This window comes from Xenopus laevis, chromosome 4L (genome assembly GCF_017654675.1).
Source record: "Xenopus laevis strain J_2021 chromosome 4L, Xenopus_laevis_v10.1, whole genome shotgun sequence".
Taxonomy (NCBI): Eukaryota; Metazoa; Chordata; class Amphibia; order Anura; family Pipidae; genus Xenopus; species Xenopus laevis.
This window is the reverse complement of record NC_054377.1, coordinates 64,777,164-64,801,697: the sequence shown is the minus strand read 5'-3', so window position 1 is coordinate 64,801,697 and position 24,534 is coordinate 64,777,164. Positions and strand designations below refer to the sequence as shown.

The 24,534-nt window shown below is 37.2% G+C and overlaps 1 protein-coding gene across 4 annotated transcripts in view; it reads left to right on the top strand.

Moving 5' to 3' along the window:
• znf536.L (zinc finger protein 536 L homeolog) overlaps positions 1-24,534 on the top strand; it is a 384,595-nt gene that overhangs the window by 172,042 nt on the left and 188,019 nt on the right. For all 4 annotated transcript variants that reach the window (XM_041590230.1, XM_041590228.1, XM_041590227.1 and 1 more), the window contains exon 6: positions 3,269-5,428. In XM_041590230.1, coding sequence (XP_041446164.1) covers positions 3,269-5,428 — 2,160 coding nt within the window. The remainder of the gene's footprint in view (positions 1-3,268; positions 5,429-24,534) is intronic.

Sequence of the window (24,534 nt, the reverse complement as noted above, 5' to 3'; positions counted from 1 at the left end):
CATTACATTCCATGTGACCTAAACAGCAAATGGAGGAAATTCTCCTACTGTACTGCAGCATGGAAGATTGCGTTCTGGAGTGTGAACTAAATTGTTCTGGCCTTATCCTTATGTTTAACTTTTTCTATTTTCCTCTTTATGCCCACTACCACCCTTCTGATTTTAAGGTTTGAACACTTTAGAACAGATTTTGGAGACCTTGGACAATGCTAATTTTGAGATGTTTGTCGAAAGTCATACAGAATCAAAAAGTATGGTTTGAAATGTGAAACATCAGTATTTAAATGTGTAATCTATGCAAGCATTACATTAAATAAAAAACCCTATGATATCTAAGGGCACTGACCCTCTTACCACCCTCGGGGAGTGGGGGCCCATGGTAATTAAAATGTAACACTGTTTTTTCATTACTACTTGCCAGTTAGGTCAGAGGTAGGACTGTTCTGCATATTTAAGTAATCTATGACAAGACCCTGACAATTTTTTAGTTTTTTTGTAATATTGTGATACTGTAATTTTGTCCCTATTTCGCCATGATTTTATAACACAAGTATTGGAACTTCTTGGCAGCAGCTGGAAAAGCAGGAATACCTAAATATTGGGATCAATTTGTGCTAATCTTCCAAAGGCATATTCTACCTCCATTATTTTTTTTAATTGCACTGATGTATGAGGGTAAACACCATCACATGTTCAAAAAAAGTACAGGTATTGGACCTGTTATACAGAATGTTTGGACCTGGGGTTATCCGAATAAGGGATCTTTCTGTAATTTGGACCTCCATGCATTGTCTACTTAAAATGAACATTACATAAACCCAATATAGTTGTTTTGCCTCTAATAAGGATTCGTTATATCTTATTTGGGATCAAGTGCAAGGAACTTTTTATTATTACAGAGAAAAAAAGAACTTACATTTTGAAAATCTGAATGAAAGGTAGCCTTCCTGTAATTTGGAGCTTTTGGATAATGAATCCCATACCTGTGTATCAAGACCAGCCAAGATTTTCACATACGGTATATCTGGTATATTTGTATTCTCAGATATTTCATTTTTGCTTACTTAAAAGGGACCTGTCACTCAGGCATAAAAAGCTGTATAATAAAAGTCCTTTTCAAATTAAACATGAAACCCAAACAGTTTTTTACTAAAACATCCATACCGGTTATAAACTTGTTTAAAAATCTCAGGTGTCCATCATATATTTATTGCCTGCCCATTCTCTACTCTTTAGGTCTGCCTGCTTGCTGTGATTTGAATTCCAAGACTAAAGACAAACTGAATTTTAATAATTTTTATAATGTAAAGTTTATTTTGCTTAACAAATATCATAAAATAGGATTTGGAATTATTTCTAGGGTGATAGTGCCCTTTAAATACTATATTTTTCTGAGATTATTATTATATAGTTTGACCTCATGTGTGTGTTTTTAGGGATGCGCTGAATCCACTTTTTGGGATTCAGCAAAATCCCAGAATCCTTCATGAAAGATCCATCTGAATACCGAACCGAATCCAAATCCTAATTTGCATATGCAAATTAGGGGCAGGAAGGAAAAGGTGGGGAAAACTTTTTTTTACCTTGTTTTGTGACGTAAAGTCATGTGATTTCCCTTCCCATCCCTAATTTACATATGCAAATTAGGATTCTGAATTGGATATGGCCAGGCACTAGGATTTGACCGAATCCTGGCCGAATCCCAAACTAAATCATGCATTCGGTACATCCCTAGTGTTTTTGGAAGATGATGAAGATACAGATATTAAATGTGTTTTATTTTTCTACTGTATGTTGATTATATGTGAAAGCTGGGATTATACAGAAATATGATTTAAAAACATTACATAGCACTCCCACTCAGGGAGGGGGTGTATTGTTTTTTTCTATAATGAATTTGTATGCCAATAATATTTCTTACAAAAATAAGCACTGGAGTATTTTTTCTGTCTCTTCTAAATAGTTATGATACTACCAGAATGACAATATGTGGCTAATTATGATTAAAAAAATGTAGTACATCTGACATATTCTGAGATTATCTCTAGAATGTATTTCAGAATTGAATCCTTTATACCAGTTCATTTTATATATTTCTAATTGATGCTGTCAGTTTGTCAGTGACAACATTAATTCTGTCATTTTTTTTCCATGACAACATTAATAAGTAGATCGGCTCCGTGACTGCTTATATCTATGTCTTCTACATAGATTTTTATGACACCTTTTGTTATTAATATTTTGCAGGTTAAATTCTTAAATGTTTTTCAGATCCACTAGTCCATCTTCTTAAAATTTAATATACCTTGTTAATGCTTAGTTGCAAACACTGAAGGATTTTTATGATTATAATCATGTGTTACAGCACCTAGTACTGTTTCTAAGCAGCATACTAATCAGCTTAATGAGATATTACTGCACTTTTTGTTGACTAAAGCAAAATCCTTTTTATTGTTGGAAAGCCTGTCCTTTTATTTTTATTCAAAACATTATCATGTTTTATTGCATGCCAAAGTGGCTGTGGGCTCTGCAAATATTGTAAAAAAAAAAACTTATATTTTATTTGTATTATGAACTCACTCTCTGTTTATATGTTATGGCACTAATTTATATAGGCACTGACAGAAATCTTTCAAGCTCACATGACAGCATATCGTGCTTATTTAAAATATCTTAGTAATGTAGGGCCTGCAACTGCATTCATGCTGTTTAAAGGGGAAATTCAGTGCCACAAAAATATCCTGGTTTGAGAGCTCAATATATATTTGTTATTTTTGTAAAATGTATATAACCATGTGGACTATTCATAAAGTGTATACTTTATATATCTGACAAGTGTGACCTTAAGGCAGGTATAAACCCAGGCATAAACCAAAATATTGGTGGTGCTGGCAAATTAGCATGTCTGGAAAGAGTATATGAGAATTATAATGACAGAAGAATATATGTAAAAGGATAATGGCTGAATAATTACAAAATGAATTTCTCAGATCTGATACTTGCTAAAGATAACAGCACTGGTTAACTGTACTCCTGTCAGTAATTTTGCCCATATATGATAAAGCATTGTGGGAAATGAAGGTATTATATAAATAACTTTAGTCTAATGTTAGTGTGGTGACCTTTTTTAGTAGATGAATGTATTCATATGCAATCCTTCATTATTAATTTATTAGTACTATTCTTTGGTGAGTTGTATATGTGTATTTATATGAGTACTTTTTATTCTTCTAATAACATGCTCATGTTTTTTTATTTTTTTTATTAGGGATGGAGGAAGCTAGTTTGTGCCTTGGAGTTTCATCAGCTGTGCCTGAAGTTGACACACATCTTAACAGCACCTTGATAAATGGCCAGTATTCAATGAGTCAGAAGTTGCATCAGATAACTTCCCAGCTCAGTCATGCCTTCCCAGAGCTTCAGAATCACCAGAAAACAGAAGAAAATTCAACTGCAATAGAAGAAAAAAGCCATGTGTCAATGGCAAATCAACCAATCAGCAGTCAAATGGCTATGTTGGCCAATCAGCTGAATCGAGATGTTGACAGTGGTCTTAATGGAAGAGTTGATCTTCAACAGTTTTTAAATGGACAAAACCTTGGCATTATGTCCCAGATGAACGACATAGAGGATGATGCAAGGAAAAATAGAAAATATCCATGCCCATTATGTGGTAAACGTTTCCGTTTCAATAGTATTTTATCTCTTCACATGCGTACTCATACTGGGGAGAAACCATTTAAATGTCCATATTGTGATCACCGAGCTGCTCAAAAAGGTAATCTTAAAATTCACCTACGCACCCACAAACTTGGAAATCTTGGTAAAGGTCGTGGAAGAGTCAGAGAGGAAAACAGACTTTTGCATGAGCTAGAAGAAAGAGCAATTTTAAGAGACAAACAGATGAAAAACAGCCTACTTCAGCCTAGACTTGACGTTAAGCCACAACAGCACTTACAGCAATCTTCTCTATCTAACTGTCATATATCTGTACCAGCTAATAATAATACTTCTGATCTTTCCAGCAAAGCACCTTCTCCAAAGCCGACACTTGTCCAGGAGGAAGCAGCCACTCCAACAACTGGATTCAGGTGCACATTTTGCAAAGGAAAATTTAAGAAACGTGAGGAACTAGATCGGCATATACGAATATTGCACAAGCCTTACAAGTGCACACTTTGTGATTTTGCTGCCTCTCAAGAGGAAGAGTTGATTAGCCATGTTGAAAAGGCTCATATAACAGCAGAATCGGTGCAAGGCCAAGGGTCAAGTGGAAATGGAGAACAGTCAAACAATGAGTTTCGGTGTGAGGTTTGTGGGCAAGTGTTCAGTCAGGCATGGTTTCTGAAGGGTCATATGAGGAAGCACAAAGATTCCTTTGAACACTGTTGTCAGATCTGTGGTAGACGATTCAAGGAGCCTTGGTTTCTGAAAAACCACATGAAAGTTCACCTAAACAAGTTATCTGTAAAGAACAAATCTCCAAATGAAGCAGAGGTTCCTGTGTCTATGAGCAGCGTGTCACAAGAGGCACATGCAAATTTGTATTCCAGATACATATCTTGCTTACAGAGTGGTTTCATGTCTTCAGATAAAGCAAGCTTAAGTGAACGTAGTCACATTTATAACAAAGGTGACCTGCCTCTAAAAGAAAAAGAAGTTCTTGGAAAATTGCTTTCACCAATATCTGGCATTGGCCATAACATGACAGAAAGTGAGAAACATTCCTTAATTGGCTCACTCAACCTGGTGCCACCTCTAAAGTCTAGCTGTATTGAAAGATTACAGGCAGCAGCTAAGGCTGCAGAGATGGATCCAGTCAACAGCTATCAAGCTTGGCAGCTAATGGCAAGAGGAATGGCTATGGAGCATGGATTTCTCTCTAAAGAGCAGCAGATGCAACGCAACCATGAAGATACTTTAGCTAATGCTAGTTTTCTCTTTGATAAAGACAAGAGAGAATATGTCATAGTAGGAGCTGATGGTTCCAAACAAAAAATGCAAAATCATTTACTTCACAGTTCTAAAATTTGCAGTCATAGAGATATGCCATCCAAATTAGACCTATTAGAAAGTACCAGAGATTATCTGTCACATAATATGAGTCAGCTAGACTATAATATGCATAGAGGTACAAAAGATAAACCAACCGAGTGCCCTGACTGTGGGAGGGTTTTCCGAACATATCACCAGGTTGTTGTCCACTCACGAGTACACAAAAGAGAGAGAAAAGAAGATGAAGAGGCTATTCAGATGAGCCTTGAGGAAAGACGGGGATCAGGGAGTGACCAAGAATCTCAGTCCATCAGCAGATCTACAACCCCAGGGTCATCCAACATTACTGAAGAGAGTGGGACCGGTGGAGCACTATCACAGACAGGAAGTGCACAGGAAGACAGTCCTCATCCTTCATCACCATCTTCATCAGGTATAGAATGAAACCCATTGAATAAAAAATAATTCAGCATATCACATTTTAAATCTTAATATTTACATTCCACATAGTAAACACATACAAGATGACTTCAAGATGACAACCCACCTTTTCAGCTGATTCTTCATACTGTTTTGTCACATGACTGACAGTTGAAAATTGGCTTGGGATAACATGGCAGTCTGTTACATTTCCCTCTATACAGTATTAAGGTGGGGGATGTTTTAATGTATTGCAATACTGCCTTAATCATAACAAAGGATTAGAGTAGAGGATTGGTGTGGGGATGTTACATTATTCTACTTAAAGTAACAGTAACACCAAAAAATGTAAGTGTTTTAAAGTAATGAAAATATCATGTTGCCCTGCACTGGGTAAACTGATCTGTTTGCTTCAGAAACACTACTATAGTTCATATAAACAAGCTGCTGTGTAGCAATGGTGGAAATTGAAAAAAATGCTATATGGCACAGGTTAAATAGTGGATAACAGATAACACCATTATGTTCTACAGAGCTTATCTGCTGTGTAACCTGAGCCTTTTATCCTTTGAATGGCTGCCCTCATTGCTACACAGCTGCTTATTTATATAAAGAATAGTAATGTTTCTAAAGCTAACACACCAGTGCAGGGCAACACTGCATTATATTTTTATTACTTTAAAACACTTTCATTTTTTGATGGTATTGTTCCTTTAACTTGTAACAATTCAAACTGTATAGACTTGATATCTTCACAATAGGCTACTCACATTAAATTCCATATTTTTTAAATACTCATTGCTACAACAATGCTAATTCATGTAAACAAGGTTAATTATAGGCTCCAAAGCTCATTTACTGACAGGGAAAGGAACTGTTAGTTGCAATCCATATGAGAATTAAGTTAGGTGCATCCTTTACCTGCGATTATTGTTTTTAAATTAAATCGAAGGCCTAGCATGTACTATGCATCTCAAAATAGAAATGTATGGTAATTTCCAGATATTTTCCACCCCACAGTTTTAACACTTAGGGGTCTAGTTTAGATGATGATAATTGCCAGTGTATTTGTATCCATGTTGTGTAGAATATTTTTGAATAATGCAGAATCAGTGTCTGCATTGCCCTTGGGTAAGATGGTGTGGCTCCCTTTTAGTGTGTTAAATTATATTGTGATAAAGCATCTGAGATACCAGTGGTCTAATCAAAACACCCCATTGGTGTAAAGGTCAAACCTGCTCTTTAGCCTAAATAATGCACATCATCACAAAGCTCATCATAACTTGTAATCCACTGTGCTGTATTTTTCCATTTCTTCACATTGGAAAACTGTCCTGTTTGTGGCCAAGAATCCAAAAATCAAAGATCTATAATGTAGACCCTGTACTGTTAAAGCTGCTCACGCAGGATCATTATATTGAAATGAGTACTTTATTGCATATTTAGAAAAATGAGCTTCTCCTAATACTGTAATCATTGTGCAAGCCTAACAAAAGAGGAAATTGTGCCATACCAAATATACTGTTACTAATGGCAACATTGATTTCTGCAATCATCCATTAAGACTAGAAAATGAGAGACAGTTTGAGGAACCTTTAGGCATTTCATGCCCACTGTTAAAGGTCTGTTGCCGGCTGCTCTTTGTAATATGTCTTGCTATCATCTGCCTTCAATGAATATTTAACATGGGAAGCAAACAGTAGCAGTATTGAAACAGCACGTTTCTTGTTTAGGGATATATATTTTAAAGGTGCCGTTCATTAAAAAAATACATTGTGTTCAGTTACAGCTCATAATATCAGGTTGTTCACTTATAGTTTTATACCTTAGTTTCTGGCATTTCTTAGCAGGAGAAGCTTCTATCCTTTCAGAGCAAGCTCCCTGTATTATAAAGTCTGCTACAGAGCTGCACTTCTATTTCGGGGTCAAACACCATATTCTGCAGCTGCAGAGAAAGGGAAGCAACTAACTGGGACTTAAATTAAATTCATTCTTAAAACATACATTTTAGAAAAATGTTAAACAGAGACTAGACAGCAACTGGAATAAGTCAATACCTGTAGTTTATTATACGAAAACTATTAGGGGCAGATTTATGATTCCTCTCATGATTCCTTTTCCTATTTTTGCTGCCTGGAAGACAAATTAACTAGCAGTTCTTGTTTACTAATCATTTGCCAGTGTTCCTAGTGATTGACTAGGTAACATTAGGTGTTATAGTTCAGCACTGCTGTTAAATTCTAATACCCGACAGCAAAGAACTGAGTTTGGCTCAGAACAATCTAATCAATTCTGACTCACCAACACATTGAAAAAGCCAAAAGCCTTTGATAAATGTGGCAATTTGTTTAACACACTTTTCAAGCTGTCAGGAACGTGTTAATAACTGTGAGAAAATCAAAGTACTGGGAAAACCATCAGGATTCCTGGGTTTAGATTTTAATAAATCTGCCCCTGAAGGTCAGCTGCCCTTTTAACCTATTTCTCTCAAGGCATACTCAAAAGGCCAGAGTTTAACCCATTAGAAGGGCTAAATGATAAAGGGTAAGACTGGCCAAATGCTAAAAAATATAAAATTAGAATATGGCATTTTAAAGCACCTTAATATACATTATACATTTTCAGTGATTTTAAAATAATTTGTAAATAAAATTAACAATAAAATCAATATATCTTTCTATTTGATGCACTGTCTGCCCTGACTACACGCTGTAATGGTCAGATGCCCTCAAGCCATGACTTCAATTCCCTGAGTGCATATTCATCACAGAATTGTGCAAGGTATTGTGGGATTGGAGAAATAAGTGAGCAAAGCAGACAGGTATTGCTTTCAATATCACATGCATTTACACACATTTTTTTAATTAGTGATTAGGGCTTGTTTTTGTGGTAAGGTCATTATTGTGTTCCATGTGTTTTTCACACACACTACATATATATATATATATATATATATATATATATATATATATATATATATATATATATATATATATATATATATAGATAGATAGATAGATAGATAGATAGATAGATAGATAGATAGAGATATATATATATATATATATATATATATATACACACACATTAATATACATAATGAATAAAACAAAAACAAATAGAAGATACGTTTGGCACCATATATCCAGAACCCGAGCTAAGCTCCTTGGTCTCGGTTCTCACTTCTCCCTCTAATTGCCGCCTTTCACCTCGGGAGGAGCCCTCGGCTAATTTGGTGCCGCCAGGTCTTATTTGAGAGAGGAGCTAAGCTAACGGTTCTGGATGAGCAAAGGGGCATGATCGTCTCACCAGGATACTGGAAGGAAGAACACCATCCGAAACAGGCAGGCCGGGCCAGCACAAGCAGAGAATCGTCAGACAGGCCGGAATCGGATTGGAGAGTGTAGAATAGAGGACAGGTAAAGGATCAGGATTGGAGAGATCAGAGTAGTCACGGACAGGCAGGTTCAGGATTGGAGAGGTCAGAGTAGTAAAGCAGGCAGGCAAGGGTCAATACACAGTAACACAGAAAGGATAAAACTTAAGCAAGGCACCTAGGCACTTTCTAAATAGAACCTAACAACAGGCCGTTTGCAGAACACTGAATTCCCCTTTTATACAATTTGAATTTCACGCCCTTGCGCATGATGTCATCACGCTGGTACATTAGTCATTACAATAACAATGTTTCCAGTTAATAAACATGTTATATGTATGACAACATACATTAAGGCTTTAATGCATATATCATATATTTGCTTTACAAATTAGCAGTAATTATCCATTTATTCTGCTCCTGTTTTTTGCACTTTGCACACTGCCTCAGTGGTTGTTATCGTGATGAGACAAACATAACTGGATTGGGCTGCTGTAGGGGTATCACACAGAAGTCTCCAGACTGCCGGTTGAATCACCTGGGCAGCAAGGCAGTGTCGTGGAATTATACAGGAGATCATTTGAGGTGAAAGATAAAGTTTGATGCAAGCTTGGTGGATTCTGAACTCAAAAAGAATCAGAACCCTGAACAAAGGAATCACAGAGTTTTTATAGACCTGTAAAAAGGGAGTTACTGGTGGGATGGGAGAGCATAGAGATATCTCTCGACTACGATGAAACACAAAAAAATGCTCTTACAGCCAAGCAGGTGGATCTATGCTTAAGGCCAGGGTACTAGTGACCAAAGCTAGCTTGAGAATTGAATCCAAGTCAGGGGGCTCCCAGGGGAATCTGCATACTCAGAATTGTATTCTCTTTCAGTAGCAGAAGGTTTATGGGAAAGTAAAACAGTGTTATGTTTTCAGCTTGATAGGAGAATTCTGCAATATATTATTACTATTTTAGAACTCCTGAGCTATTCGTACATACACACATATAGGGGAACAGACTGAGCCATGGTGGGATTTTGATTTCTACTATACAGTATACCTCTAGAGGCATGATTAACTTTATTGTAGTATTTATGGGCACTGTTATGTCATTTTAAATGTACAGTAAATACATACATTGTATTGTGTGTGCTAAGCATTTACATGAAATTGACACTAGTATACGAGTATATTGATTAATTAGAATGAGAATTTGGCATTTTGGTTATATGGATGTCACATAGTGAAAGGTAGTTCTTTAGTAGCTGCCCATATAGACCATGAGTAGGCAGTTATAAAACATAAACTCTTGTACTATGAGATTGGTAACTATTGTTTAACTCTGGCTTTAAGGGCCAGTATGGAGTAGTCTATGCAACTAAAATTACCTCCCACTCTGTGTTCTTTGGATTCCATAGTGAGCCTTAAATGTTAGTACACACAGAACACACAAACATATCCTGCCCACAATATAATCTGGCAAGTTTGGTTAACTATTGTGTTTTTTGAAACTCATAAGCACTGATATTAAAATACTGATTAGGGAACATCTTAGTTTCCTAATTTACCTATAGTTAACACTGTAATACTGTTGTATTTGGATAAAGCTGTGATATATTTTTGTGCCTACTTGGAAGGCATTTATGAATCCTGTCATCCTCAAATAAAAGCTCAGCCTTGATATTATTTAGTACTCCATTTTTGTTAATTAGTATTGTTTTGGGATCTTGTTAATTTCTATGGGCAGTTTTTAGCACTCCGCTCACAATATAATTTTGTTTTTCTCAGTACATATTGATGATTGTTCTTGTATTCTCTTTAGACGTAAATCTGGCTTTAATGGCTAATTTTGTGAGTTGTGTTAATTTTATGTTTTGTGCTGTAAGTGCACCTTTTTAAGTGTGTAATATAGAACATTCATTAATGCCAGAATAAAACAGGACTTGCAAAATTAAGTAACTTTTCTTAAACTGAACAAATTCTCAGTCTCTTTTTAAAAGACATAATGTGTATCACTGCTCTTTCCCTTTCTTCCTTTTATAAAACCAGGTCACAAGGGCCTGAGAAACTCCTTTTTTAATCTAAGCAGGGAATCCTTCTCCTTAGCTAGTGCTGTTAACATGATAGTAGTTTTGAATTTGTGATACCCCCCTCCTTTTTTTTGCAGCACTCAAAATATTCTCCAGAAAAAAAACTTTACAATGAACAGCAGTTGAAGCTTTGTTATATGATGCCATGCTTTGAAAAGAAGGACTGGAAACAGAGCAAAAATGACTAGCTGGGGCTTGGAAAAGGAAGGGTCAAGGCTAGCTGTAATCAAACAGTTATTGCCAAATGGTGTGACTGTCACTGCCCGCACTCCTGTGGTATGCAACTGTTTGTAATGAGAATAAAAAGATGGATGAATCAGTGAACATGGGAAAATGACACCAGTGATCCAGAAATAATGCTCTCTGAAACAATGAGAATTTTAAAGGCACTAACACTTCAATTCTCTAGTAAACAAAGAAAGTTAAGCAATGCACATAATATCACTCTTCTAAATAAACTCACATATAGACAAGACTAGGCTTGTCAAACAGTTACATATCTGGGTATTTATTCAGAGACTATGGTGCATGTTATGTTGTAGACTAGTGACTATTCATGGAAATAGCTTGCTGACGGTCAAATGGTATTACATATACCACTGATATGGTTGCATATATTTATGTGGTTAAGTAAAGTAAAAATAAAACCAAAGTCTATCAACCCCTCCTAACAAACTCCAGTGGATATATATATATATATATATATATATATATATATATATATATATATATATATATATATATATATATATATATATATATATATATATATATATATATATATATATATATATATATATATATGTATATATATATATATATATATATATATATATATATATATATATATATACAGTATATATATATACACACACACATATTCTTATATGCACCTATCGCTACACTCACGTGTATAACTACATACTATGTAGATTTTAGTATCACAAAAGCCTTGGAAATTATGCTTGATTGAGAAAATCATCTAAGCCATGCTTAACGGAGTTCATGTATTTGTAAATAGTTACCATGTCTCCTCACAAGCACCTTTTCTCCAGAGTAAACAACCTCAAACTTCACAGCCTTCCCTCATAGTTTAAAGGAGAACTAAACCCCCTTTTAGGCAAAAATCCCGACTAGCCCCCCTCTGCTGGCCCTCCCCCTGCACAGTGCTGCAGCAGATTGTGTCCCCTGTAGGAATACTGACCTGCACCTGCAGAAGAGCGCAGCGGAGCTCACGGGCACCATCTTTCGGTGCTTCGGTAGTCTTTGGGTCTTCTTCCTTACCTTCGGCAATTTCAGTCTCTTTCGGCGCATGCACAGTTGTAACAAACCGGAAGATTGTTTCAACTGTGCATGTGCCGATAAGCCGATCACTTCGCGAAGAACACCGAAGCGACAAAGATAGTGCCTGTGAGCTCTGCTTCAGGTACGGGTCAGTATTCCTAGAGGGGACACATCTGCTGTAGTACTGTGCAGGTGGAGGCAGGGAGTGGGGCCAGTGGGGACTTTTTCCTAAAGGGGGGTTTAGTTCTCCTTTAACTCTTTTCTCTTTATTATTGAGCAGAATGTGGTGTAATAATATGATAATACAGCTATGGGTTTTTTTATTCTGAAACCCTTTATCCAAATAGCTCTGAATTACGTGAAGGCCTTCTCCCAAAGACTCCATTTTATCCAAATAATCCAAATTTTAAAAAATAATTTTTTTTTCTTGGTAACAATAAAAAGTACCTTGTCCTTTTTGGAGGCAATACAATCCTATTGGTTTTAGTTAACGTTTACATGATTTTTTATCAGACTTAAGGTATGATGAACCAAATCACACAAAGACCCTTATCTGGAAAACTATAGGTGTTGTGCATTCCGAATAATAGGTCCTATAATGAGTAACAACATACAGTACAGTCAGGGGCCACACAGGTGGCAGTCTTTTCTTGGCAGCACCTTCCTGTAAAATTGTTGATCGTTTCTGATATTTGCATTGTTAATTACCCTGCAGTTACAATGAGAACAGTCAGGTACAGAATGCATGCTGTGTTTAACCTGGGTAAGGTGTACCTAATCAAAAATATGCAAGTGCATTTATTTCTCTGAACTCAATATGGTGGCAGGGATTCACGTTCCAAAATGATTACTTTTCACTTAACACACCCATAGTTGTATATATTATATATATTTATTTATATTTGTTATAAAGACTCCATTTTATCCAAAATCCAAACTTTTCAAAATGATTTCCTTTTTCTCTGTAATAATAAAACAGTACATTGTGCTTGATCCAAACCAAGATAAAAAAATAATCCTTATTGGATGCAAAACCAGCCTATTGGGTTTTTAATTAATGTTTACATGATTTTCTAGTATAAGATCCAAATTACAGAAAGATCCATTATCCGGAAAACCCCAGGTCCTGAGCATTCTGGATATAAATAACTATTTTTTTATGAACTGCCTTTTTTTTTTTAAACATCTTTATAAGAAAGAATATAATAAGTGTATTGTTCTATAACATAGTCATTACATAGTATTTTAAGGATTGTCATATTTTTGTAATACTACAAATCTAGGAAGCTTTACTTTAAATCTTGATCAAATGACCTTATTTGTGTTCTAAATTGTTCTATCATACCCAATCCCATGCTTCAGCTTAGTAAGGAAATATTTCTCTTTCATGCATTATATGGTATATCTCCTGTTCATTTTAATACACGACTTTCTCCCCAATATTGGTACAGCCCAAAAGCAAAGCCCAAGTAAGCCAAAGATCTCTGGGAAAAAATAGAGGGATTAAAATCGACTTTTTTTTTCTTGTGCATTCCAATTGTTCTTAAAATATTTGGCAATGTCAATTAGTAACTGAGCAGAGTTAGCTGATGAACACAATTTTCCACAAGACTGAGCACCCTATTGTTGTCGAGCTAACAGCAGATTTCTAAGGTCATTATCATTCCCTGGTAGCTTGGCCCAGCTGCTAAACATTGCTAAAGCCAAACTTTGAGCAGGGGTTTTGGGATGGTATGCAGAAACAGGGGGTTGAAGGCAAAAAGAGGGAGAGGAAATCACATGGCCCTGCACTAAAAATGTTTCTGTTTAACACATTATAAGCTATTACTATTAAAAATACATTAATTAACTGTATTAAGTAAAGAAATAATTTTAGCCCTTAACCGTCCCAGTGCTTCCCTTGTTTTATAGTTTAAAATAGTATATTAGGCTGTGCAGTCATATATACACATTTTTCACAAGAAGAGTGAACGTTAAACTTCGTGCTGCTCTTTTCACATTTTGATTTGCTGTCTTTCTTTGATTCCTGCAATTTTTTCATCAGTAAAATCTAATTACCCCCTACTGTATACATCCTGGTGTGTTCATTTAGTGCCAGATTTGAAGCTGAGCTATGGAACATTTTGGGGCTTCAGCATATATAAATATGTACAAATTTAGAAAATCTGTAAAAAAATGTGTTCCTCTTGTAAAGCTAGTGGTCCTCTTCATTTTTATTTGTTTTCCCTATTAAGTAAGTGGCATTGCTAAGATCCATGGGGTGATGCTCACTGAGTCAGGTTCCCTATTTGTATATTCATTAGGTGCAAGTGAGCTGCCTGTACAGGAGCAATGTGCAAAGAGAGCCCTAAAAGCAAAACCTCTTTGAGGCAGTAGTTATTTTCAAAACTCCCTTCTACATGCTCTGTATTTTCCAAGTAATACAATTCACAATTCACCATGCAGTCTGAACAAGGGGACACAACATGAAGGGAGCAACATAGAAGTGCGATACGTTATTTTGAATAACCTTCCAGAAGGTGCTGTGGGTAATAATTCATGATAGGGAATCAAATACATGAGGGGAATATATGCAAAACCTGAATTAAGAATCTAATTAGCAGTTTGGATGGACCAACTAACTTGTTTCAATATCCGTTTCTATGTTTGACCCGGGCAGTGTTAAGGCCACCGTCTTACCTTGTTCCACATGACCTTCCCCCCTTCTCCATGCAACTGATCACACACAATAAAGACACTTGGAGCCCATGATGGAATTTAAAGGCTGCAGCTTTATTAAAACATTAATAAATGTAAATAACCACAAGTAACTGTAATATAACAGTAACCCACGGGAATGCTTGCCTCAATGGTTACTCCGCGGAGTGACCGAGCCAATGCCATGCCGGCCACCAGGGTGCTGCCCTTGGATGGGCAAGTAGTAGCAGATGGCCTCACTTAACTTTACCTCCCGGGGCCCTTACCCGGAAAGGCATCAACCCACCGCAGATAGGGTACTACAGGCCCATTACCCCACACTGGCAAGCATTCCCCCCCCACATTTCCCATAGCTGAATACCTAGCAACTTAACCACCGTAAAATTTACCAGTCAAAAAAGGGGGTGGGAGGATGCTGCTTCACCTCACTGCTCCAGAAGGATGGCTGCCAAATGGTTCCAACTGGATTTACCCTGCTGGTAAGCCCTCCCTATTTTATACCAGCAATCCTGACCCCTCCTTTTACTATAGCCTGCCTAGCCTGGTCAAAGCTTCTCTCCCTCCACTTGGCTTGTCCAGGAAGCCCTAATACTTCAAAACCCTCCCAAAAGTGAAAATCCAAATAGAAGGGTGTAGAGTAGTAGTGAGTAGAGTATATAATCACGGTCGGACTGGTTACCTGGGGCCTCCGGGGCTGCTGTCTCAGGGGCCCCCTTCATGCCCCCCATTGCAACCCCCCCACACAAGTGCATACCTTTTCTTGCAGCAACTGAGACAGGAGAGGGAAGGTGGGGCGCAGCAGTGAGAGATTTAGACAGGGAGCAGGGTATGTTTGGCGGGTTTTTTCCCAGCCCAGTCCAACCCTATATATAATATCATCACATGTTAAAAGGCATAGTCAGTTAACAGGGGGTGCAGACAAATATTAAGAATAACCTAAATTAAAAACAACATAAAACGACATCCAACATGCAGTATATATTCCCCTACACTATGAAAAATTCATAAAAAAATGTAAAGCCAAAACTGTATGTATAGGGGTATCCTTCTTGAATACAGTTTCCACATTTAACATCTGCATGCTGTTAGTGATATACTGCCTTGCATCCCACTAAGGCTGTTGCCATAAGACATGAGCCATAATACATGGCTAAAGGAGATACATGTGAGTTGCCGGCACACAAGAAATACAGCTGGCACAGCAATCTGTCACAACAAGGACCTAAAGGGGACTGATCTGCAGTTATCAGGGGATTGCTTTTTGAACAGCTCCATATGTCTGCACTGACAGGATGAGCAATCTAGAGAAAAGGGTGTTCTTATCGGTAAATATTTTATTTTTGTCAGCAGTTAGTCCCTCCCTTTAATTCCTATGGCATCACAGGACAGGGCCACTATAGTAAATGGGCAAAAGGGGCAATTACATCGGGGCCCACCAGGACAAGGTACAGGACAGTAGTTCTTTAAATAACACCTGCCTCAAGATGGCTTTGCTTTCAGGGCTCTCTTTGCACATTGCTCCAGCACATGCAGCTGACTTGCACCTATTAGATATAATACAAATGCTGCTGCAGGGATTATCAATGCACTGAAATTAATGCACTTGAACCCACAAGACACAATCTTAAAACATGAGCGGTAATTACTAGTTAATATGAAATGTCTTTTGAATGAAGCACCCCCCCCAGAAATGGCAGACCCCTCATTTTAATCAGATAACACCCTGCAAAAAATACCAGTATTATTTTATTTTTCTTATTTTAACTTTGTTAAAAAAAATCATGAGTGTCTCGTTTTGTCAGGCAATATAATTCACAGCATATATATATATATATATATATATATATATATATATATATATATATATATATATATATATATATATATATATATATATATATATATATATATATATACACACACATCTAGAATTTTATACCATTTCTATAATAACAAATATGTTAAGTTGGGTTTGTACCACCTATTTATTAGAGCAGGGGTGGGGAGCTGCTGAGGCCCACTAGAGTTTTAAATCAACCCAACAAGAAGGTAAGGATGCCTTGTGTGTAAAAGACTGAATTATATTAAACGTGCTATGCAACTATGCAAGAACACAAAGCTACATAAATGGGGAAGTATATTAGAAAAAGCTTATACTGGGAACTTTTAATTTTCGAATTAAAAAACTTCGAATTTTGAAGTAATTTTTGGGTACTTCAGCCATCGAATAGGCCAAATTCGACTTCGATTCAAATTGAAAAACCTTTGAAAATTCGACCACTCGAAAATCGAAGTACTGTTTCTTTAAAAAACTTCAACTTCGACACTTTCGCCACCTTAAACCTGCCAAATTGCTGTTTAGCCTATGGGGGACCTCCTAGAACCTATCTGAGGCTTTTGGGCAAGTTTTGAGAAGTCAAAAAATTTTTTTTGAAAAATCCTTAGAATCGTTCGATTCAAAAGGGTTAAATCGTTCGATCATACGATTTTACTTAGATCGTACTTTGATCGAATACGCCCGTTTTCACTGGAAAAAATACTTTGACTATCGAAGTACTCAAATTCAATGGTCGAATTTCGAAGTTTTTTAACTTTGAAAGTTGATTCTTGATAAATATGCCCTATGTGTATGTTTAAAATGTGTTTGTTTAGTGTATAGGTTTGTCAGTAAATCATACTGTTAGCCCAAGAGAAACCATTGCAATGGCCTGCTAACAAAGAACCTTCTGTATGCTTCTCCCAATCTAGCTGTATTGCACAGGAAAATACAGCAAGCTGACCTGTCATGGAATGATATTTTTTTTCTCTTAACATGCTATTATTTGAAACATTTGATAGGCCTCTTTATTAAAAATACAGAGATAATAGGGAAAAAACAAGATTAGAAAAAGGAAAAACAATATATTTGTATTGCACTGAAGGCAAACATTAACTATTGTTTGGATTGGCAGTCTTTGATTCTAGAGGATAATAAACAGAATTTCATAGTAAAAACAATATTTACCATGGATGCTCTTTTCTGGGTAATTTTTTGGTTTTAGATTCAGTGAAATGCAAAGCAGCAGTTTTTTTTAAGCTCAGCTGTTATAACTGAGCACCATATGCAGCCTTTCATTCTCTGATATGGAATATTGTCCACGCTGCTTCCTGTTTGCCTGAGATTTATAGAGCTTCACTTGTGTGTATTGAAGCTGTCTACAGACAACCATTTGGGAACACAGTCACAGCATTGCTGCTATGGGTGCAGGGCTTCATTAATAAGTTGGCATACATTCAGATTCCATTTTGACATAATACAATTACTTCAAGCTCTTTCAAACAAAGGAGCAAAGTTCAATGAAATGGGTTACCACGCCCCTCCATTATAAATGACTGGTGATAAGCGTTTATTGATGAATTTTATTTGAAGGTAAATATAGGGTTTTTTTTTTTTTTGCTCTGAGAAATGATGATTATGATTGATTCACTACATTCAATAAGCATGCCATTACAAGATGGCAGATCATGCTTCCTGAACCTGTCACCAGGCACTTCCTGCTGGGAGCCACTTTCCTTTTGTAGTAACAGGCCAGATTTTAATGATATCCCCCTCCAGCACAGGTGGCTCATATGAAATTAAAAACTTGCCTGCGTTCAGCAGGAATCTATCATGGGTGGATGACCTTCCAATTAACAGAGTTAGCTTATGAAATGTGAATCCTGTAGGTCTATATATAATGGCTATTTCTGTTAAAGACATAAACATTATCCTGTACAAAAAGAGGATCTATGCCTATCCTAACTAAAATGAGCTGTATCATTTATTAAAAATACATGTTGTAGACTAAAGGCTTTTTTGGTTGACTACAACACAGGTTTACCATGGGGAAATATGCTCAAAATGTATATGATCTCCAATATAATGTTCTTTCTACTGCACAAATTTGATTCTGGCACTGTGTTATTGCAGCCCCCTGGGAAAATATGTCTGTGCGCCTAAACTGCTAAGAAAGTGATATTGCTCAAATAATCTATAGCTCAATATATTGTAATATTGTTTTAACTAGCCATCTCCGAGAAGTGGTGGTCATTTAAATTATCTGGTGGTTTTTTACAATGAATTTGTGTTTGTAATGAGGAGCAAAAAAATAATTAGGCTAGAAGTGGTACACCTAGTGTTAAGGACTTCTGTACCAGTAGCCAAAGTGGTATTGCGCAAATAATCTATAGCTCAATATATTGTAATATTGTTTTAACTAGCCATCTCCGAGAAGTGGTGGTCATTTAAATTATCTGGTGGTTTTTTACAATGAATTTGTGTTTGTAATGAGGAGCAAAAAATAATTAGGCTAGAAGTGGTACACCTAGTGTTAAGGACTTCTGTACCAGTGTAAGGCCAAGATCTGTGCCTCCAAAGATGCCCCAAGCTGCTCCCCATTTTCTTTTCTGCTGATTCTGTGCTGAGCTTAAATATATACAGTATATATGAAATATAAAACTCATAATTCTGCATCAGAATTTATTAATAATCTGCTTGTTGCATTTGCTTCATTGATAGATACACCCAGTGGCGTAACTACCGGGGGAGCAGGGGGAGCAACTGGGCCAGGGCCCGCATGCATGCTGCAGCCGGCTGGAGTCGCCAGACTCTGTTTGGCAGTACACCTGGTTTTTATACAACTAAAACTTGCCTCCAAGTCTGGAATTCAAAAATAAGCTCCTGCTTTGAGGCCACTGGGAGCAACATGTTACTCATGAGCTACTGGTTGGGGATCAATCCGTTGCATACACCCTCTTTTTCTTTAGCCTACACAATGATCCAAAACCAGTGGCTCGTGAGCAACATGCTCATCATCAGGGGAAAAACTTGAATACCTTGAATTGATCGAGTTATTGGCTAAAAAACCTCGAATACCTCGAATTTATCGAGTTTTTGAATGCAAACCAGTGTAAAACACCAGAAAATCATGAAGGCAAAAACATCTTCAAATGGTTATAGTGTCCTCTGCCATTGATTTCTACATGACCTCAACAGGTTTTTTGTTGGAGTATTTTTGGATTTTGGATTTTAGCAGCTTCAGGGCATAATAAATCTCGAAAAATTTGACTTTTTTCCCCAAAATTTAAACTTTTTTAGTGAAACACAACTCTCTCAACCTTTAAGTAATAACGCCTAAGTACTACGGTGGTCAGTTTAGGCTTAATTCTGAAGAAAGAATTCAAAAACCTTCTAAATGTAACATCCATCTTCTTCATGTTGAGGTTGTTTTAAGGTTGATTTGATCTGTATATGCCCCCTAACGCCATTTGTGTATAGTAACAGGCATGAATAGCATCTGCAGAAATTCACCCTGTGTGCTCAGTGACAGGTAGATGACATTCATGCAACAATGTCAACTCAACCCATATTTTTGGGTGTCATCCTGATTTAAGTGTCCCTAACCTAGTTGCTGTCAGTAATTTGTACCCAAAACCTTAACCAATTTATTAAAATGCATAGAATCTTCACCTAGTGTTCTTAAATACCTGTCTGGGAGCACAGGGGGTGGGGCTGACATGGCCAAGATGCATCCATTCAGATGTGGGTTGGTATCTCACATGTGCCATTAGCCTTAAGCTGGCCATAGACACAAAGATTCAATTTTATAAATCATTGTACGGTCGGACTTTCCCATCTGCGACCTGCCACTAACCATTCCGATCAAATAAAGTACCCTATATACTCAAGTATAAGCCGAGTTTTTCAGCATCCAAAATGTGCTGAAAAAGTCTACCTCGGCTTATACTCGGGTCAGCAGGCAGTAGCTGAGATTGTAGTCACTTTTAATCATTCCTATACCAACAGTTCACTTGGGGAGAGACTGCAATATCCCACAATGCCCTCTGTTGGTTATATGAAAGAATAACAGTGACTGCAATATCACACAGTGCCATCTGTTGGTTATATGAAAGAATATCAGTGACTGCAATATCACACAGCGCCCTCTGTTGGTTATATGAAAGAATAACAGTGCGCCCTCTGTTGGTTATATGAAAGAATAACGGTGACTGCAAAATCACACAGTGCCATCTGTTGGTTATATGAAAGAATAACAGTGCGCCCTCTGTTGGTTATATGAAAGATTAACAGTGACTGCAATATCACACAGCGCCCTCTGTTGGTTATATGAAAGAATAACAGTGCGCCCTCTGTTGGTTATATGAAAGATTAACAGTGACTGCAATATCACACAGCGCCCTCTGTTGGTTATATGAAAGAATAACAGTGCGCCCTCTGTTGGTTATATGAAAGAATAACAGTGACTGCAATATCACACAGCGCCCTCTGTTGGTTATACGAAAGATTAACAGTTATGGCAATATCACACAGCACCCTCTGCACTTGGTAGTGGGACAGTGGGACAATACACACAGTAATCCGTTTGGCAATTCTCTGTCACCATCAATTTTGCAAAGAAGTCCGGTTGATCGCTGGGGGGGTCGCTTTGGCAGAATGTGCGCTTCTGGGAGACAGGGCTGTAGTTGTGTCTAGGCTTATACTAGAGTCAATAAGTTTTCCCAGTTTTCGTAGGTAAAATTAGGTACCTCGGCTTATACTCGGGTCGGCTTATACTCGAGTATATACGGTAGTTAAGAACAGATCAGCTGATGTTCTGCCCCTGACAGCAGTCGTACGAAAGTTATGTCCGACCAAAACTAGTGACAGTCTTCCTCTGAAAATCGTATGATTGGCAATACATGAAGAGATATTATTGGCAGCCTACAGAAATCTTGTAACCTGTCCGATCGGCCAAACGACCGATCTCCGCCGGACGAAAAATGTCGGGACTCTCCACACAAGGTCCGAAAATCGTACGAATCTTTCATTCGTGCGATCAGATCTTTGCGTCTATGGCCAGCTTAAGTTAAAACAATATTGAAGTCTGCATGTTTTATATCAGTAGAACAAGACAGATAAGTGCAACAGTGTTAGAATACTTTGGCTCTTACACCATGCGTATTGCCAAATTAAAGTGCAACAGGCCCTTAAAGTAGCTGCTTCCCAGTGCCCTTCTTATTAGTCCTGTGGTTCTTGACACCCATAATCTAATAAATGATAGGTACCTCTGAAATTCCTGTAAGGGTGCTGTTTCAAAAACACATTAACGTATACAAAGACACCACTGGAAACTGTTAACAAATGGCAGAAAAGTTGCATTCCTGCAAAATATAAATGTTTTAGAGGCCCAGCTGGCTCATATCTTTCAAACAGAAACCCCACTGTCTTTACCATACCTGGTTATTTAAAACCACTTTATCAGTTATTACAGGTTCCACTTTAGTAATTCCTTCTCTGAATAAAACTTTTTAAGAGTAACAGTATTCAACTTTCTCCTCTAGATTTGAATGAAAAAAACACAGGCTCACATAAATAACAATCAGAATTTTGACAATCAACTTTTTTTTTTTTACTGCCTTCAATCAGTTTTCACAATCTGTCAATTTATTCCACAAGTCTCATTACAATTTTTATGCTTATTTTGCAAATAATTTTTCAGGGTGGAAAGCCATTTTAAAAAAGCAGACTACTAACATATTCAATGGATTGATTTGTATTTACTAGACTATATGTTTCCTGACTTTTTCAAGATTTTACTAAAATGGAAGTATTTAGGGGTCATATACAATTGTAGCTCAAGGTACGGAAATGAGCGGAGAAATGGGCCCATTAAAATGCCATGTAAAAAACACTTCTATTATAAGTTCAGACCAGGGCTTCTTTTTTATATTGCATATACAGGGTGCTTGCTGTTAAGTTGAACTAAACAAGCTTGCATACCTCCCAACTGTCCCGTTTTGAGCAGTACAGTCCTGATTTTGACAGTTCAGCCCGCAGTATCTTACTGAAATGTCCTGAGTTTCTCTTTGATCTCAAGTAAAAGATATAATGTTTCTTAAACTTAATTAAATAAGAGGCTTTTTGGCAGAGCCCAGAATACTTAGCACCTGCAGTTGACATTTGTAACTATTTAAGATAAGCAAAGATTACTATTTAAGATAAGCAAGACTCCTGGGAGAAATTTGATTCAAATAAACTCTGGAGTCCCACAGCAATTCAATGTGTCTTTATTTCACACAACATGTTTCGGATAAAACATATCCTTCTTCAGGTGCTTGTGTGTCAACAAGAACCTGATGAAGGATATGTTTTATCCAAAACATGTTGTGTGAAATAAAGACACAATGAGTTGCTGTGGGACTCCAGAGTTTATTTGAATCAAATTTGGAAGGTTTGTGGCTGGACGGGGCTGCTACTCTGTTGGAGATACCTTGAATACAGTGAAGGATCACAAAAAAATTGGAAAAGGATTTGTAAAGACTCCTGGGAGACCTGAGACTCACAGCTTAGGCACATTTCACCTTCATTAGCAAAACAGTAATAACACATTAAAAAAAAACCTAAAACCCCTAGAAATGTGTTCAAACTTTCCATAGCCTGCCAATTTTTGTAAAATGGAGGGTGTGACCACAAAATGTTAAAGTTTTCACTGCTCTACAGGAGCAGAACTTTTTGTCCCTCTTTCCGATTTTCGAATGTTGGGAGGTATGACGTTGTAAACACTTGCTTTAGTCCCATCCACTTTCTGCTCTGTACTTTACAGGCAATTTTAGTGCCATTTTACTAACTGGTGCAAAACGCAGCACCCCCTGTATCTGCACCTGCAGCAAGTGCAATTACACTGAAATTCTAGAAAAGAACTTTGCATTGTGGTTAAAAATAATAATTATTATTAAGTCAGTGTCAGACTGGGGTGTGAGATGCTCACCAAGACTGTCACCTCAGGGCCCCCCCCCCCAGTTCCCACACCCCTGGAACCGCATTGCACTCACTGGTCCCCTTCCCCCGTGCACTGCTTCTCTTGCTTACCTTTACTTGAGTCTGCGATCAGGAGCTGGTGGAGAAGCGCACTACGTTTTCAATCAGAGTGGGACTGGATCAGCGGGGCCCACAATCACTGGGCACCACTGGGTTTTTTCCCAGTGTCCCATTGGCCCAGTCTGACCCTGTTTACAGTACCAAAAAACAGCCTTTTAGGAAACATTTTAATATACAACAGCATACACTTCCCCAAAATTGTGTAAATCTTTCGTTTGAGCAGGTGTACTGCCAGCTTTAAGATCAGGAAGAGTATGAAAGGGGTTGGTGGTATCAGATGCTTCACAGAAGGCACAATGGGCAGTATGGATAAGGGCAACTTGTTAAAAAGCACTTGAACCAAAACAGTTTCAGGAGCAGCATATTTAATCTGAATAACAGAATTTACATTATTATTTAAATGTATATACATCAGTACAAGTAAAGGCTTTTATTTTTTCATATCATAACTAAAAAAAAGTCATACATTTCTATCCTATCCGATTTAAATACATATCAGTCATCATAACATCCAGAAAATGGTTTTCCTGATCAATATTCTACTCCAATATAGTTCCCTTTAAAATGATTGACAAGTAATATGTAGCAGAAATGGAACATGTAATGGAGAAACACTGTGTGTGCACAGGAGTGTCTCTTCAAACTGTTAAGAATGGAATATCAGAGGTTTAAGTAATAGACAATGTTAACAGCACCTGAACATTTGATTCTATTTTAAAATGTCCCGAGAGCTGTGCAGTCAAAGCGTTCAGTTACGCCACACCTTGTTCTGCATTTTATTAGTATT